Source organism: Delphinus delphis, chromosome 17 (genome assembly GCF_949987515.2).
Source record: "Delphinus delphis chromosome 17, mDelDel1.2, whole genome shotgun sequence".
Lineage (NCBI taxonomy): Eukaryota > Metazoa > Chordata > Mammalia > Artiodactyla > Delphinidae > Delphinus > Delphinus delphis.
Genome location: NC_082699.1, coordinates 57,827,487 through 57,844,311, shown reverse-complemented (window position 1 = coordinate 57,844,311; position 16,825 = coordinate 57,827,487). Strand labels below are relative to the sequence as shown.

General features: G+C 37.8%; 1 protein-coding gene across 1 annotated transcript in view; it reads left to right on the top strand.

The window, feature by feature from the left end:
- TRPS1 (transcriptional repressor GATA binding 1) overlaps window positions 1-7,889 on the top strand; it is a 252,939-nt gene extending 245,050 nt beyond the window's left edge. Inside the window, exon 7 of the mRNA XM_059995083.1 lies at window positions 1,010-7,889. Coding sequence (XP_059851066.1) covers window positions 1,010-2,071 — 1,062 coding nt within the window. The 3' untranslated portion in view covers window positions 2,072-7,889. The remainder of the gene's footprint in view (window positions 1-1,009) is intronic.
- Window positions 7,890-16,825: the final 8,936 nt, after the last annotated feature.

The following is a 16,825-nucleotide window of genomic DNA, read 5'->3' as shown; positions in this document are numbered from 1 at the left end:
AGTGAAAGTCAGCATTCTATTTAAGTACAGAGTAGACTGACAGATAGGATATTTGTACCGAGCCTACAAATAAATTTAGATTGTCAACAGAAAACAAATGCTTCACCTGTTCACAAGTAAAATCTTCCATAGTGAGTACTTATATAATTAAAGAAAAACAAAGTGAGAGATTTTTAAAAACACCTCTCACTGATAATGGCTTTGATTACCTGATATCTTTCCTTACAATTCTGTCAGTTTGTCTTTGATTATTTATGTTCTGATGTTTAATATTCTATATTTAGTCAGCTGGGGCTGGCATAACAAAATACCATAGACTGGGTGGCTTAAACAGCAGACATTTATTTTCACACAGTTCTGGAGGCCGGAAGTCTGAGATTAGGGTGCCATCCTGGCTGGGTTCTGGTGAGGGCTCTCTTCCTGGCTTGCAGAGGGCTGCCTTCTCACTGTGTCCTCATTTAACCATATTTACCTCCTAAAGGCCTTATCTTCAGATACAGTCACATTGGGGTTAGAGCTTCAACCTATGAATTGTAGGAGAGGTGGGGAGAGGGGGACACAATTCAGACTGCAGCCATGTTATCATTTCTCCACAGTTGTCATCAAAACCTATCTCCCATGTTACTATGTTGACATCTTGGTGCATGACTCAAAAGTTGAGGATATTTCAGAAAAATCACATTTCTTCAAGTAACTTTAAACACTGTTTTATCACGAAATAATGCAATTCCAAAATCTGTTGAGTTTGGAAAAGCTGTTTCCAAGTAGATTAAAGTTTTTCAGTCCTCCCTGTAAAGATGGGCATGATTTAATTAGGGTAAAAGAATGTGCTTTGGTTACTTCCTCTGATCCTGCTTAGGGCAAAAGGAGGAGATTTAGTAAATCTATAACGTAAAGCCTATCTTTGCTTTGAACTTAAGCATGGTTTATATTTGTGAGGAATTGTTAATGCATTTTAATGTGTTTTTTAATGTTTTCCTTTTATGTATTGTGTGTGTGTTCCCCGCAGACTCCCAGGCCTTTAAACATCATTAAACAAAACAACGGTGAGCAGATTATTAGGAGAAGAACAAGAAAGCGCCTTAACCCTGAGGCACTTCAGGCCGAGCAGCTCAACAAACAGCAGAGGGCCGGCAGTGAAGAGCAAGCCAATGGCAGCCCCTTAGAGAGGCGCTCAGACGATCACTTAACTGAAGGTCACCAGCGAGAAATTCCGCTCCCCAGCCTGAGTAAATACGAAGCCCAGGGTTCATTGACTAAAAGCCATTCTGCTCAGCAGCCAGTCTTGGTCAGCCAAACTCTGGATATTCACAAAAGGATGCAACCTTTGCACATTCAGATAAAAAGTCCTCAGGAAAGTACTGGAGACCCAGGAAATAGTTCATCCGTATCTGAAGGGAAAGGAAGTTCTGAGAGAGGCAGTCCCATAGAAAAGTACATGAGACCCGCGAAGCACCCAAATTATTCACCACCAGGCAGCCCTATTGAAAAGTACCAGTACCCCCTTTTTGGACTTCCCTTTGTACATAATGACTTCCAGAGTGAAGCTGATTGGCTGCGGTTCTGGAGTAAATATAAGCTCTCCGTTCCTGGGAATCCGCACTACTTGAGTCACGTGCCTGGCCTACCAAATCCTTGCCAAAACTATGTGCCTTACCCCACCTTCAATCTGCCTCCTCACTTTTCAGCTGTTGGATCAGACAATGACATTCCTCTAGATTTGGCGATCAAGCATTCCAGACCTGGGCCAACTGCAAACGGGGCCTCCAAGGAGAAAACGAAGGCACCGTCAAATGTAAAGAATGAAGGTCCCTTGAATGGAGTAAAAACAGAGAAAGTTGATAGAAGTACTCAAGATGAACTTTCAACAAAATGTGTGCACTGTGGCATTGTCTTTCTGGATGAAGTGATGTATGCTTTGCATATGAGTTGCCATGGTGACAGTGGACCTTTCCAGTGCAGCATATGCCAGCATCTTTGCACGGACAAATATGACTTCACAACTCATATCCAGAGGGGCCTGCATAGGAACAATGCACAAGTGGAAAAAAATGGAAAACCTAAAGAGTAAAACCTTAGCACTTAGCACAATTAAATAGAAATAGGTTTTCTTGATGGGAATTCAATAGCTTGTAATGTCTTATGAAGACCTATTTAAAAAAAAAAAAATACTTCATAGAGCCTGCCTTATCCAACATGAAATTCCCTTCTTTTATTATTCTTTCTGTTGATGAGTAGGTTACCAAGATTTAAAAGTGAGACAAATGGTCAGTGAGAAAAAAATGGAAGATGGTATATAGTCCTGTTTAGAACCTAGTAGGTCAGAACCATCTTGGTGAATGTGTACTATGGAAACCATCCATAAGAAGTATCACAGACTATAATTATTATGTTTGTAAAGAAAGAGATCAAAGCTGTCTAGAATTTGGAAGGGTTTACATATTATGATTCTAAAGCAGTATTGGGCTGGCCATTGGCCCATTTGTTCAAAAACCATAAATTGTTGCCTGAATTTCGAAGTGTCTTGAAATCCTAGGCAGATGAGGAGAAGTCTAATCTCCAGGGCAGTGAAAGGAAAATGGCACCCTCCTGCATGAGAATCCTCTCATTGGTCATGTTTCGAATTTAGACCTAGACATGCGAGCTGTGGTTAGGCTTGGGGAGAGAGCAGCGGGAAAAGTGACAATGATTTTGGCCAGCCCTGCCTGTACATACACATGCACACCCTCTCTGATATTTTTGTCCTTTAGATGTTCAAATACTCCTTTCAAAAATAGTCCTCGTGTTTGCAATTTAGGTTCATTTTGTCCAAATATATATGCATTTTTAAAAACAATGTCCTCAGTGCTTATGTAGTAATTTTATTTTAGCCAGATCTTTTCTTTCTTGTTTGTGATGAACCAGTTTGGGTTTGTTTCTTAAGCTTCCTCTTGGTCACTAATCTCACTTGGCACGTTCTAACTAAAGGAGTCCCCTCAGTTCAAAAGACTAGATGGATACAAAAGTTCAGACCATGGGCTTCATTGGTTTAGAACACATGGTATTTCTCCACAAGGTAACCTGCTGTATTTATTTATTTTCTTTTGGTTTAAGTATAATTTCCAAACTTTGTGGTCAGGCAGCGTCTAAAGTTACGTTACCACAGACTGACAGTTGGTATATGTACCAATCAATCCCTTCATTAGATTTATACAGGTTTAGTTAAGTAGCATTAAATAGGATTCTTAGAAGTTTACTCTTCATAGTACTTTTAATACATAAGGCTTTGTAAAACTATCCATGAAGGGAAAGCCTCAGCATAACTGCTCAGGGAAATAGGGCTAAATAACTGAACATTAAATAATTGGTTAAAGGTGCTGTTAGTCGAGCCTCAATGCTTGCTACACAGATGTATGTACAAGGACTGACTTTAATAATTTGCATTATATTGTCCCAACCAGTAGTTTATTTTTTGCCACGGAGATGTAGAAGATATTACAAGCTGCTGGATGCACTGTCAGATTAACTTATTTCATTAAAGAAGTTGGGAGAACAAATAGGAAAAAAAAAAACCTTATTTTTCTAGTAAATATTAATGTATTACATTTCAAATAATGGTGCCTGACATATTGAATAATTATTTTCTACAGTGTACGTATGCAACAAAGATATTCCATCATGCATTAGAGTCAGTTCTGGCTCTGCCTAGCTGTTTACATTTGCAAATGTAGCAAACAAGGTAATGAAGCAACTATTTCTATTGCGGTAGATATCTTTTGTGTGTGTGTGTGTGTGTGTGTGTATGCATTAAAGTTGTAAACGGTAACATGAAACAAATGAAAGTTCTTGATATAATGGTATGACAAACAAGAAGGAAATAAAAATATTTTTATGCCTACTTAGGAAAAAAAGGGTAGCACTATTCATTCCAAGTACTTTTTTTTTTTTTAATTTTTAAGCTCTTAACTCACATTGTTATGCTTAAAGTGATAAACATATATCCTCTTTTTATTGCTTTGTCTATGTTTCAGATGACACATTTCAGAAATTATTTTGATAAGTGCTGCTGGAATCTGCAGCACTGATGTTTTTATTGCATTCTGTAGTCGCATTTGCACTCCATTTTTACATTAATTCGCAGTTGCTTTGTATTGTTTTGTTTTGTTTGGGTTTTGTTTCTTTTTCACAGTGCCAGGTCTTCGTTTCTTTAAATGGATGACAGGTAGAGTTCAACCAGTTTGTGACTGTTGTAGTGAATGAAGTTAAAAATGTCTGTCTGATGTGTTGTCATTTCCATTCTTGCATTTTCATTTTCATGTTTAAAAAAAAGAAAAGAGAGAGAGAGAGAGAAAGAAAGAAATCAGGACTAAGCCTTCTGCTTCAGTTTCATTTTTAAAGGGTCCTATTCTGATCTTACCTGTCAAGTAGCTCTAATATAATTCACATGAACTGAGAGAGGTGGAATGAGGGGCTTGGACATTCAAATTATGTGATGTCATTTATCTTTCTTAGGAATTTTGATGAATGCATCTCAAAATGTACAGGCAGATTGGAGAGGTGACAAAGATCTAAACAAGAGGAGATTTCCCAAACAACAAAACTATATTTAATTTTTTTAGTGAAAGGACTAGAAACAAAGTGCACTGTGGCAATCTGCAAGTAACATGATATGTGGACTGCTCAAATCAGAAAATACCCGAAGTTTGGTCAACTTGGGTAGTAGTACAGGTATGACTTTTTGGGCAAAACTACTCCTTAAGCAGTTTCTCCAGTGTGTTTCTCGTTTCTCAGACACAAATAGGTTGTTCTTTTTTGATATATATGTCTTTTTTTTAACCTGTTTTTTTGTTTTTGTTTTTATTTTTCTCAGACAGACAAGTAGTAACGGTTAGCAATGGAAATACATATCACTGTTCTTGGAATATTTATGGTCAGTCTACTTTTGGTAGAATATTCTTAGATAGCATTGACGCAATAGATCTTATTCCGTATTCCTTTATTATTGATTATTTTATTTTATTTTTTCCCATATTTTGATGGGGAAGAGGTTGGGCTATTAAAAAAGATGAAAACTTATCACAACACTAAAATACCTCTTATTTTTTTGACTTATGAAAGCCTTCATTCCAGCTCTCAAAATATATTACAAAACTGATTGGTTAGTGTCTTTATTTTTATTTGGGTTTAAGATTTCGGAATCATTTTGTCTTAAATTATGATTTTAAATGAGCTATTTAGGTACTTAACATTTTTTTTTTTTGAGGACTTTCAAAATGACTTAGGAATTTTCCCTCTTGGAAAAGGCTTTCCCTATGATAAAAACTATACGCCAGCTAAAATTGTGTGTCATTTAAAAACTGTAAGTCTTTTAAAAGTACATGTCCATATTCTGAATTGGGCTTTGGATCAAACTTTAGGCCAAAACCAGCTCATGCATTCTCATTCTTTTTCTCACTCTTTCTCTCTTCATCTCTCACCCATATATTCATATTGTTGTTTGGGATAGAAAAATCATAAAGAGCCAGCCCACCTCAGAAGATTGTGGACTGAGAGACACTACTCAGTACTCTTAAGTATATGAGCAAAGGATGGAGCTCTCACGGTTAACACGTTAACTCTGTAGTTCAAAAGGAGAAGAGTGTGCCCATTCTTTCTATATGACATATTGAGATGTTCTTTTAAAAAATCAACTTTTAAGATAGTGATGTTTTCTTCTAAACTGTTCTCTTTTAGTAAAGGTAGTTTTTAGAAAGCAAGCATGGGGATTTTTTCTAAGGTAACATTAATGAGAAGAAGAAAAAAAGTGATTATCTTAACAGCTCTTTGTTGAAGCCTGTGGTGGCACATTAGGTTTATGATTGCACATGTGCACATAATCTATGATGATCCAATGCAAATACAGCTCCAAAAATATTAAATGTGTATGTTTTTTAAAATGCCTGAGGATATATGTTTTTCTTAATTAATTGAAGAGTATCAGTACTGCTACCAAAATAATGATTAGCCTCCTCCTGTGTGGCAACGAAACATCACCAGGTGACCTGTCTTAAGACCTCTGAATTGCCTGCCTGTTTAGTAAGTGAACATGAACACAGTTCTAGAGAGAGAAGATCTAACAACCCGCGGTGGAAGCATGAAGAAGCTGGTGGTCAGCTTCTGTGCCATATGCCAGCTTTTTGCCTAAAGTTTACTTTGAGCTCACAGCTTCCTGTGTTTGGGTTGAGAGCCATGACAAAAAAAAAAAATGCAAGGCATCTTTGGTGAGTGAGTAGGTGAAAGCTTGCTGACTGTCCTAGATCACAGGAGAAAATGGAGGAATTGAAATCCAACCTGAATATGAGACTAAAGATGCTAACCAAAGGTAGGTACTACTAAGTGGAATTCTATTAGCAGGCAACTGTAAATGAGAAGAGGATAGCAAGACATGCACCGGGACTTGGAAGGGCTGTGTTATTTTCCCAAAGAAAGACTTGGCCAAGGGCAGAAGGCATGGCTTCTTTGCAGTGCACTTCCTTTTGGTTTTCAGTTAGCGTTTCATAGACAGTGGACCCACGTGTTCCTGCTAGCGGTTAATGGTTTAGAAAGCATCAACAGTTATCTGCAGTAATTAGGACCTATGGAAGATGCTAGGTTGAAGTGTGTCAAGTCAGGGATGAAGAAAATGTGAAATTCAACATTGGTCCACACATGGAAACTGGATAATGTATGCTCACATGTTGTTCTCTTGAAAAGTAGAGCTAGAAGCTTCACTCCGTCCTACACCAGAGAAAAGCAGGAGTAACTTTACAAGGAAATAACGTTTAGCCTTTCTTCATCAGAGAAAACGGTCCCTCAAGACCCATGAGTCCAAAAACTGTATACTGATTTTTACCCCTGGTTTTTTTTTAATTGTATGACCTGCAACAAATCACTTTTTTCTTTTTGTGCCTCAGGTTCCTCACCTGTAAAATGGAAAAAAAATATATTAATAATAATAATATTAATAATAATAATAATAATAATGGTAATGTAGTACTTGTTTGTAAAGCACTTTGAGATCCTTGGTTGAAAGGCACCATGGGAGTGCCAAGTATTATTATATGGCCAAGGGGCTTATTTAAACTCTCAGTTCCCAAGGGCCAGGAAAGGTTGGGGTCATTTTTATTAAATAAGAGCTGTAAATATCATAATTAGGCAGCCTATAGCGTTGACTATGAAGAGGCAAAACTTATTACAAGGCTGATAAAACCATAGTTTCTTAATGGCTACCAAGAGGGCAAGTATCACAATAAGAAATGCCAAATTCCTTTGGGTGACAACATGAATAATTTGGGGGGGTGGGGTGGGACGGGAAACATCTCAAAATGCCGATGTAAAATTCACCTACAGCAATATTCACCAGCAGAAAATGTCTTTCATATGGAATGATTTCATGTTGCTAAGAAAAAATTCGATTTGTAGTCCTGATTTGAATACTAGAATGTTGGCTATAATAGTTCTGTTCTTACAACACATGGAATTTTTTTTGTTTTATTTAATTTTGTTTTCATAGTGCATGTTCATTTCTACTCACAAACATGTTCTTGGTGTATTTCTTATGCAAACAATCTTCAGGCAGCAAAGATGTCTGTTACATCTAAACTTGAATAATAAAGTTTTACCACCAGTTATACATAATGGTGTTGGTATGTTTTATATGGATTCACTTTCATCCGTGTAGCAATAGGAAGTTCAGACCATTGTAACATACAGACAGGTTCTGATGAATGGAGACGGTGAAATCAAATCACCATTTTCAAAACAGTATGACTAAGATTGAAAAAGCCTGGATTCTCTCAACTTGTTTTGTTTTGCTTTGCTTTTTTTTTTTCCTTTAACCAATCAATCTCTTATTGATAGATTTTGTGTAAAAAAAAATTATACAAGTTTTCTTTAGGAAGATTAACAATAAAAATTGTGTTTATTTCAAAAACATTTATTGAGTATCACGTATTGAGTGTCGAGTATTGGGAAATGATTGTTACAATATGTAAAAAATCCCGCTTTTGAAGTCTAAGTTTGAATTCAATTTAGTATACCCACATGAATATGATGTGAAGATCTTGATAAATCATCTCAAGAAGTTTATGTTAATATATTACATGCCTTGTGTGTTGCCTTAAGATGAAATTAACCAGAGAGGTTTCCGGAAGGTTGATTTTGAAAGAGGGAAGAGGCAGAAGAAAACTGGGTAGGCAAAGAAGACTCACCCAAATATTTATGACCAGAAGGAAAAACACAAAAAGCACAGGACGTAAAGTATACAAATAACTCCTTGCTTCAGAAGATTTATTTTGAAAATTTTGAATTAGTGTTTACCCTCTTAGCCCAATCTTCACTTCTCTTTTTTGTGAACCCAAATTAACAAATCCTTTAGTTTTTCTAGTTCTTTCTCTTTTCCCCTGCTTTGAAAACAGCAGAGTAAAGGCTTGGAGGGGCTGATCATAATGGTAATAAGTTTGTTTCACAGCTGGAGGCAATATTCTCTAGATAAGAGTGTAATAAGAACGCTTAATGTGATTTGTTTTCCTTATAGAGAATTTGATTCTTCTCTCAGGGAAAACTTTTCAGGTAAAGTTAAATACACTTTGTTCTCACCCAGGACTGTCAGAATCCCTTTCAAGGAGAACTATGTGCCCATCAGCTCTTTACCATAGTTTGAGAGGAGGGAAGAAGAGTGAATCACCTTTTGGTATCCCATCTCCGGTGGGGGTCACAAACTCAGTGCACAAAAGGAGCAGGCAAGTGGCCTGTGTGGGTGAAGCCAGCTGGGGAAGACTTTGGGAACTCTATAAAGGTAGCCTTTCCTCAGCTCGAAGAATATTGCCAAGCTGACTTGTGTTCCCAGATTTGCAGTTTTCAAGAAAATCTGGACAAAGGAATTTTCTATGAAATCTAATTTTGAATGTCAGTGAGTGACTTTTTTTTTTTTTTTTAATACTGCAAGCCAAACAAAACACTTCTTCAGAATACATTCCACCTCTAGACAGGCAGAGTGTGAGCCCTGGAGCATGAACAATAGTGAACTCTGATAACTGGCAGGGAGGAAATTGGGCAAAAGGCTGAGGTTAGCTGTGGCTCCTCTGGGTTTTGTCTCAGGTCCCAGTGCATCACCAGCTCTGCCAGGAAACCCGAAAGCACTGTGGCAGCACCTGCCTGACCCTTTCGCAGCCAAATTTGCTTAAGACGAAAAACATTTGCACAGAAGAGAAAAAAGCCCTGTTGTTTTTAGCATACTGCTAATTACTTTGTACTTTTGTTCTCCATCTTTGTAACCCCAAGTACAAGTTTTCTTTCTTTTTTTTTTTTTTAACACACTGGTAGGAACAAAGAAATCTCAAAAACTGTTCGAAGTTGCTAAAATTAATGTCCAGTAATGTCCAAGATGTCCTTATTTTCCTCTCCAGGTCATATTTTAGAGTAAAAATAACAGGGCTAGAACAGTAAAGAATAACAGTAGATGGGAAGGGAGGGGCTTTTTCATGTTACGTAGAGTTGATTGTTTTCATGTTATGTAGAATTTCTTTAAATAAAAATAGGTAATTTGTGTATGAAATCTCATTGTTAGATTTATAATGCTGTTCTCCAATATACTCAGGATGTCAGTTCTGAAAGCCATTTTTCATAAATGTTGTAGTACAGTTGACCTTTGAACAACATGGATTTGAACTGCATGGGTCCACTTATATGTGGATTTTTTTTAATAGTAAATAACCATAGTACTACATGGTCCATGGTTGGTTGAATCTGCAGAGGAAGAACCTCAGATATGAAGGGATCGTGGATGTGTTGGGCCAACTATAAATTATGGTGGATTTTCAACTGCACAGAGGGTCAGTGCTGTAAAGCCCCAGTTGTTCAAGGGTCAATTGTACTTATATAAAATATTTTACATGAGGTAACAACCCATTCACCCAACTTCCTACTCAATAATTAACAAATATTAACTTTTTTCTTCAGGTAAGCAATAGAGAACAGGAGAGCAAGGATTATTAGAAGGTGTAATCGAAATTCTTTAAATTATTTCCATAAATGGAGGGTACATTTCCAAGTTAAAATTGCATAAGCACTAAACTGTAAGCAATTTCCCAGGAATATTTTTGAACTCAAAATCCACCAATACACAGCAGGCATTTTCCCAGAACTTGTACCATCTCTTACGTGAAAGCAATTTACACATCAGTCAGTTTTTATTTTGGTGGTTTGTTTTTTTTTTTCTTTTTTTTCTTTTTTTTTTTTTTTTCGCCACACCACATGGCCTGCAGGATCTTAGTTCCCTGACGAGGGATGGAACCCACGCTCCCTGCAGTGGAAGCTCGGAGTCTTAACCACTGGACCTCCAGGGAAGTCCCCGTCAGTCAGTTTCTAGAGTTCGTGTAATATGCAAGCAATGGTATTTTCTTCAGAGCTTCAATTTCCTTAGATATTTTCTTCCTATATAGCATACATTACCTAATGAATCGATGTATCCTAAAAAGCATACAGTGAGTTTACAAAGCTTAATTTGTTATCATGATGATTTATTTTCTATAATTTTATCTTTTATAATTGCCTTGATGATTTTTTTTTCTCTGATGAAATGATCAGTGTCATTGTTTTCCTGGTTGTTGGTGATGACATGCAGAACAAACCCAGGCTTCATGCATTCATTCAACAAATATTAATGGAGCTTTCCCTATGTACCAGCAGTTATTCCAGACATTTGGACTATTTCAAAAAAAATGACAGACCAGAACCCCTGTTTCTGCAGGAGGGAAAGAGACAGAAAACATACATATACAATAAACAAATTATAATATAAATAAAAATTTTATGTTAGAAGGTAATAAATGCTCTAGAGAAAAAAGTAAAGCAGAATTAAAGGGAGATGAGTGGATAGTTGTCATATTCAATAAGCTACACAACAGTTCAGCCCTCATTTGAGCCAAGACTCAAGGAAGGACTGGTAGAATGAACAGCTGGTGCAGCGGCCCTCAGGTGAGAGAGTATACCTGGTGAGTCTGAGGAAGAGCAAGGAGGCCATTGTGGTCCAGGCAGAGTAAGCTACGGGGAGAGTATTTAGAAATTCACTCAGAGACAAAAACACTGAGGTGGGAGGAAACCAGATCATTTAGGACACTGTAAGCCACCTCGAGGATAGTGGCTTTCCTTCTGTATGAAGCGGGACATATTTTCATGTTTTGAGCAGAGGAGTGTTACTTGATTTGTGTTTTTATGGGACTCTCCTGTGCTTGGCATAAATCATGAGAGGTATTTATGGAATAAATCATAAAAGGAGAGAAACCAGGAGACAGGTTGGAAGCTAGTTCAGTAATTTCTGCAAGAGATGTGAGGAGAAGAAGAGCAGTTAAAATTCCAGAGATCAGGGCTTCCCTGGTGGCGCAGTGGTTGAGAGTCTGCCTGCCGATGCAGGGGACGCGGGTTCGTGCCCCCGTCCGGGAAGATCCCACATGCCGTGGAGCGGCTGGGCCCGTGAGCCATGGCCGCTGAACCTGCGCGTCCGGAGCCTGTGCTCCGCAGCGGGAGAGGCCACAACAGTGAGAAGCCCGCGTACCGCGAAAAAAAAAAAAAAACTCCAGAGATCATTTGAGAAAGTAGAACCAACCAGATTGCCTGGATGTAGCATGTGAGAGAGAGAAGAGTCAAGAAATAGGCTAAGATTGTTGGTCTGATCCACTGGAAGAACAGATTTGATTGATCAAGTTGGGAGAGTGGAAGGAAAGAAGTTAAATTTAGAACAAACTAAAGTCTAAGATCCAGATAGAAAGGTCCAACAGGCTATTAGGTCTATGAGTCTAGAGTTTGGAGTTGGAGGGGCATTAACGTCTAGACGCTATTTAAAATCATGAGACTCACTGAGATAATCTAGGGAGTAAACAATTAGAGAAGAAAATATACCCAATACTTGTAATCAGCGAAAGGTGACACAGAAACTGAGGGAGGAGCCCCTGAGGTAAAAGGAAAATCAAGGGACCTTGGAAACCAAGGAAAACAAAAATGTATCATGAAGGAGGGAGTGACTGACCTTGGAAGATACTGCTGATAGCTCAAGTAGGATAAATACAGAGGATTGGCCATTAGCTTTAGCAACGTGAAGGCCACCAGCAGGCTGGGCTATATAACGTGTGGGGCCCAGAGCAAATCGTTCAAAAGTTAAGAATTTCAGGATGGTGACATCAGAGCATTAAATGAAGCTCAGGGCCCTGGGCAGCTGCACTGGTTACATGCCTATGAAGCTGGCCCTGGTCGATGGTGACATTGATTAGAGCAGTTTATGTGGAGAGGTGGGCGTGACAGCCTGATAGAATAAATGTAAGAGTATAGGAGGAGGTTTGGAGAACTGAGTGTAGAAACAATTTGGGGAGCTTTGCTGTAAAGAGGACCAGACAGAACAAGGTGATAACTGGCAGATGTTGAAATCAGTAGAAAGGTTTTTTTTCTGTTTTAAGATGGGCAAATTAAGAGCATGATCCTTTGCTAAGTGGAGGCTTATTCATCTTCAGCAGAGACAGGAAAAAATAGTTCTTTAATAGGTGGGTAGGTGAAAGGAGATAGAATCTTATGCCCAAGTGGAGAGGATGGCTTTAGAAAAGAAAATAATTCACCTTCATAGTCACAGTTGGCAAAGCAGACTATGTAGAACCAGATGTCGGTACATGTGTGGATGTGATCGTGGAGTCCCCGAAAGCTCGATTTTCCTGGAAATGTTTTTCTTGTGGCACTGCTGTTCTTCTTATTACTCTAGTCGGAACTCCAAAGCACTCCATTCAGAAACGAGGCAATTTATGCATTAAATAAGCAAAGATAGTTTCCTTACATCCCAGTGGTGTTTTTGGATATTTGGGTAAAGTCAGAAAACTGTCACTTTACTGAAGATGGTATTTGAATCTCACTTCAAAAACTGTTTCTATAGGGCTTCCCTGGTGGCGCAGTGGTTGAGAGTCCGCCTGCCGATGCAGGGGACGCGGTTTCATGCCCCGGGCCGGGAGGATCCCACGTGCCGCGGAGCGGCTGGGCCCGTGAGCCATGGCCGCTGAGCCTGCGCGTCCGGAGCCTGTGCTCCGCAGCGGGAGAGGCCACAACAGTGAGAGGCCCGCGTACCGCAAAAAAAAAAAAAAAAAAAAACTGTTCCTATAAAAATTTCCCCCAACATATTGATTTTGTTTAGTTAGTTCAAAATTATTATTTCTCATTTTCTTAATTCTACTTTTAAAAAGACAGCATGCACTTAGTTATGCTAATAAGGATCACCACAGGAAGTATAGCATTCTTAGTTTCTCTTAATACCATCTTATAAATTCCTGAAGATACTCCCAATAAAAATGCAGGTTTTTACTAAGTTTTCCTTGTGACTGTGATTGATTTTTTGAACGAGTTAATTCATGTTTGTTGAGTACTGATTCTGGACCCAGAACTGTGTAAGGCCAGTAAAAGACATAAAAGAGGTTTAAAATTGGCGCATACTTCTGAGTTTTTCCACAAATGTACAGGCATGCCTCAGAGATACTGCGGATTTGGTTCCAGACCACCTCAATAAAATGAATATTGCATAAATAGAGTCAGATGAGTTTTTTGTTCCCCGGTGCGTGTAAAAGTTATGTGTATACTATTCTGTAGTCTAAGTGTGCAATAAATTATGTCTAAAAAAACAGGTACATACCTTAATTAATACTTTATTGCTAAAAAATGCTAACCATCATCTGAACTTTCAGCGAATCATAATCTTTTTGCAATACAACATCAAAGATCACTGATCACAGATCACCTTAACAAATATAATCATAATGAAAAAGTTTAAAATACTGCAAGAATTACCAAAGTGTGACACAGAGACACGAAGTGACCAAATGCTGTTGGGAAAGTGGTACCAATAGAGTTGCTCGCAGCAGGGTTGCCACAAAACTTCAGTTTGCAAAAGACACAATATGTGCCAAGCACAATAAAGCAAAGGGCAATAAGACGAGGTGTGCCTGTATGGCGATTAAGTTTTAAGGTTGCTTCATTAGAAATCTTTTCTCATTTGGGAGTATTTTCTTAACTTTAGTTGTTGCATTTCATTTCATTGTTGATTTTAGTACCCTTGACAAAAAGTCTTCCCATTATCTTAATAAAATTTTATTGAAATTTTAGGAGAAACTCATCTATTATTATTCCTCTATGACTTTTAAAAATGAGATAATATATTCGGTGGAAAGGCTTTGGTATTTGATAAGAGTACAACTTTTATGTAACTTCTTTTTTTAACTTTTTTTTTTTTTTTTTTTTTGCGGTACGCGGGCCTCTCACTGTTGTGGCCTCTCCCGTTGTGGAGCACAGGCTCCGGACGCGCAGGCTCAGTGGTCATGGCTCACGGGCCCAGCCGCTCCGCGGCATGTGGGAATCTTCCCAGACCGGGGCACGAACCCGCGTCCCCCGCATCGGCAGGCGGACTCTCAACCACTGCGCCACCAGGGAAGCCCCTATTAACTTCTTAGTTAACGGTGTAACTTCTGAGAAAGTGCTTCAGGATTGATACCTTACCTTAGATCTCTAATAGGGTAAAAATCAAAACTTGAAAAGTGAAATCAAGTGATGACCCACAGATGTTTTAAACAATGAAATTGGTTTCGTTTTTCCTACAATGTATAGCTCTTTAACTTGTAATCCCGCAATCAGGCAGTGCAATTTTATCGATGAGTTTTCCTTGCCAAACAGCAGCTGTCTGTGCTCTGTAATCCAGCAATCACACTTCCTGCGTGCAAGCAAACTTTAAGCTAAAGCAAGCCACTCCACAGGCAATGGTAAGTCTGTACCATCATTGGAGAGCATGATTACAGTAGGTTGCCTGATCTCCTTACATGACTGACCAATGATGGCAATTTCAATATTCTCAGATGCAGTGGAAAATCTTTTTTTCTGAATGGATGCCAGCTGGCCCTGATTTCCCAGACAGTCTTACATTTAAAGACCACAGTTAAGCTTTCCTTGATATGTTTGGTTGAAGCTGTCCACAGCAAAAGCATGGGGAAGCCTGTCTCACTTGATGCTTTTGTGTCCTTGGTCATCTATGCTCCTGTCAAATACTATCACCTTACTAGCATCTTAACATCCAAAAGGAAATGAATTGTCATTTGCTTTTGAACACGCTGGATTCTTAGTGATGCATAGTTTTCTTTGCCATTGTAAACCTTATGTCATGAAACTAGTGTGGTATAATACAAACACAACCTCCAGGAGCATCTTCTTTGATTGAAATCAGTGGCCTTAACGATTTAGACTTTGAGTAGACATACTTTCATTTCAATTAATTAATTTCAAAATAAATGCATCATTTTAACAAGGCCCACTCCTGAATGTCTCTTTGCCAGATTATACTCACATGCACTCAAGTATTGAACCTGCTAAAACTTCCTCTTTTTAACCTTCCTGCCCCCAACCACTTTAACCTCAAAAACAAACTCTAAAATGTTTTTAAATTAACAAGAACTGTTCCTTTCAAGACAAACACCAATATGCAGTTCTGTTGCTAGTTAAATTCAGTTATAGAATGGTCTGTTACATAGAAATAGATTTTCAATATTTCTTAAAGGTATAAACACTAGAGTAAAGAGTACTGCCTATTGACACACACCACTGTCCATGATGATTTTTGACAATTGATCATTTTAAGATGGACCAAGGCAATATAAATCAACATTTTATAAGCATTAAGACATTGAGTCATGTTTTAAGTTTCTTTGGTCGAAAGGAAGACACGAAAGATAACGAAAACAACAGAAAGCTATAACCTTAAAAGTTGTTTTAACTTGCTGACTTCTAATTTGGGCACAATTTTCATGGAATTCTTGGAAAATTTTTATAAACAGTTCCCATGATATCAAAAACTTGAGGTACTAATAACGAATGCTTAGGATCAAATCAGCCATCAAAGAGATTCTTATTTTCCTTTTTTAAACTGTGTTTTTTTCCCCTAAAGGCATGTTTGTTTATTGACTATGTTTATTAATAGAAATAAATACATGGTGACACTTTGCATTTTGGCAAGTCAGTTTACATATAATCAGCCATTTACCACTTACCAAACATGTAAAGTTTACAAAAGCAGACAACCAGGGCAATCTACTCTGTCTTACTATAAGCATGAAGAGCAAAGTCTGGCTGGTTCTCCAGGGCTTCTACATAGATTTTCTTCATACAAAGAATTGAGCTCTGCAGCTTCTAGACACCTGTTAATTTTCTATTTCCCAGATCAACTTGACCTTATCCACAAACATTTCTAGAAATTCTATTGGTTATGGGCACCATCTTTACAGATGGCATCCTCATGTATGGAGTTCCATCATGATGGGTTTGATGTTAAATAAAATAACGAGATCATTATTTAATTTTCAGATTGTCAAAACATAACTTCAAATGTAACAAACAACAAAAACATCATTCTCACAGGCAGAGTGAACACAAGCAAAAGTTTTAATTAACTCATTAAAGAGGGAACCAGCAACATGATAAAGCTGGTTCAAAAAAGGATATGAAAGATGGAAAAAAAAAAAGGAATGATGAAATAAGATTGCTAAATTAGATGCATATGTCTCATGTTCTATTTGGCAATAATGATCATAACCTTTTGGGTTATCTTCATTACTGGGTAAGAATCATTGGCATCTCTTCTGGACAAAAAAATAATTATGACTGATCATCATTTTTCTATAAGGTAACTTTATAAAGATGTAGAATAGTAATGATATTTTTATAGTATTAATCATTCTTGGACAGTAGAATGATAATAAACCTTAAGATAATAAACCTTTTATTTAGATCAGGCTTAGTATGGCCTTGAAAGTTCAAACAG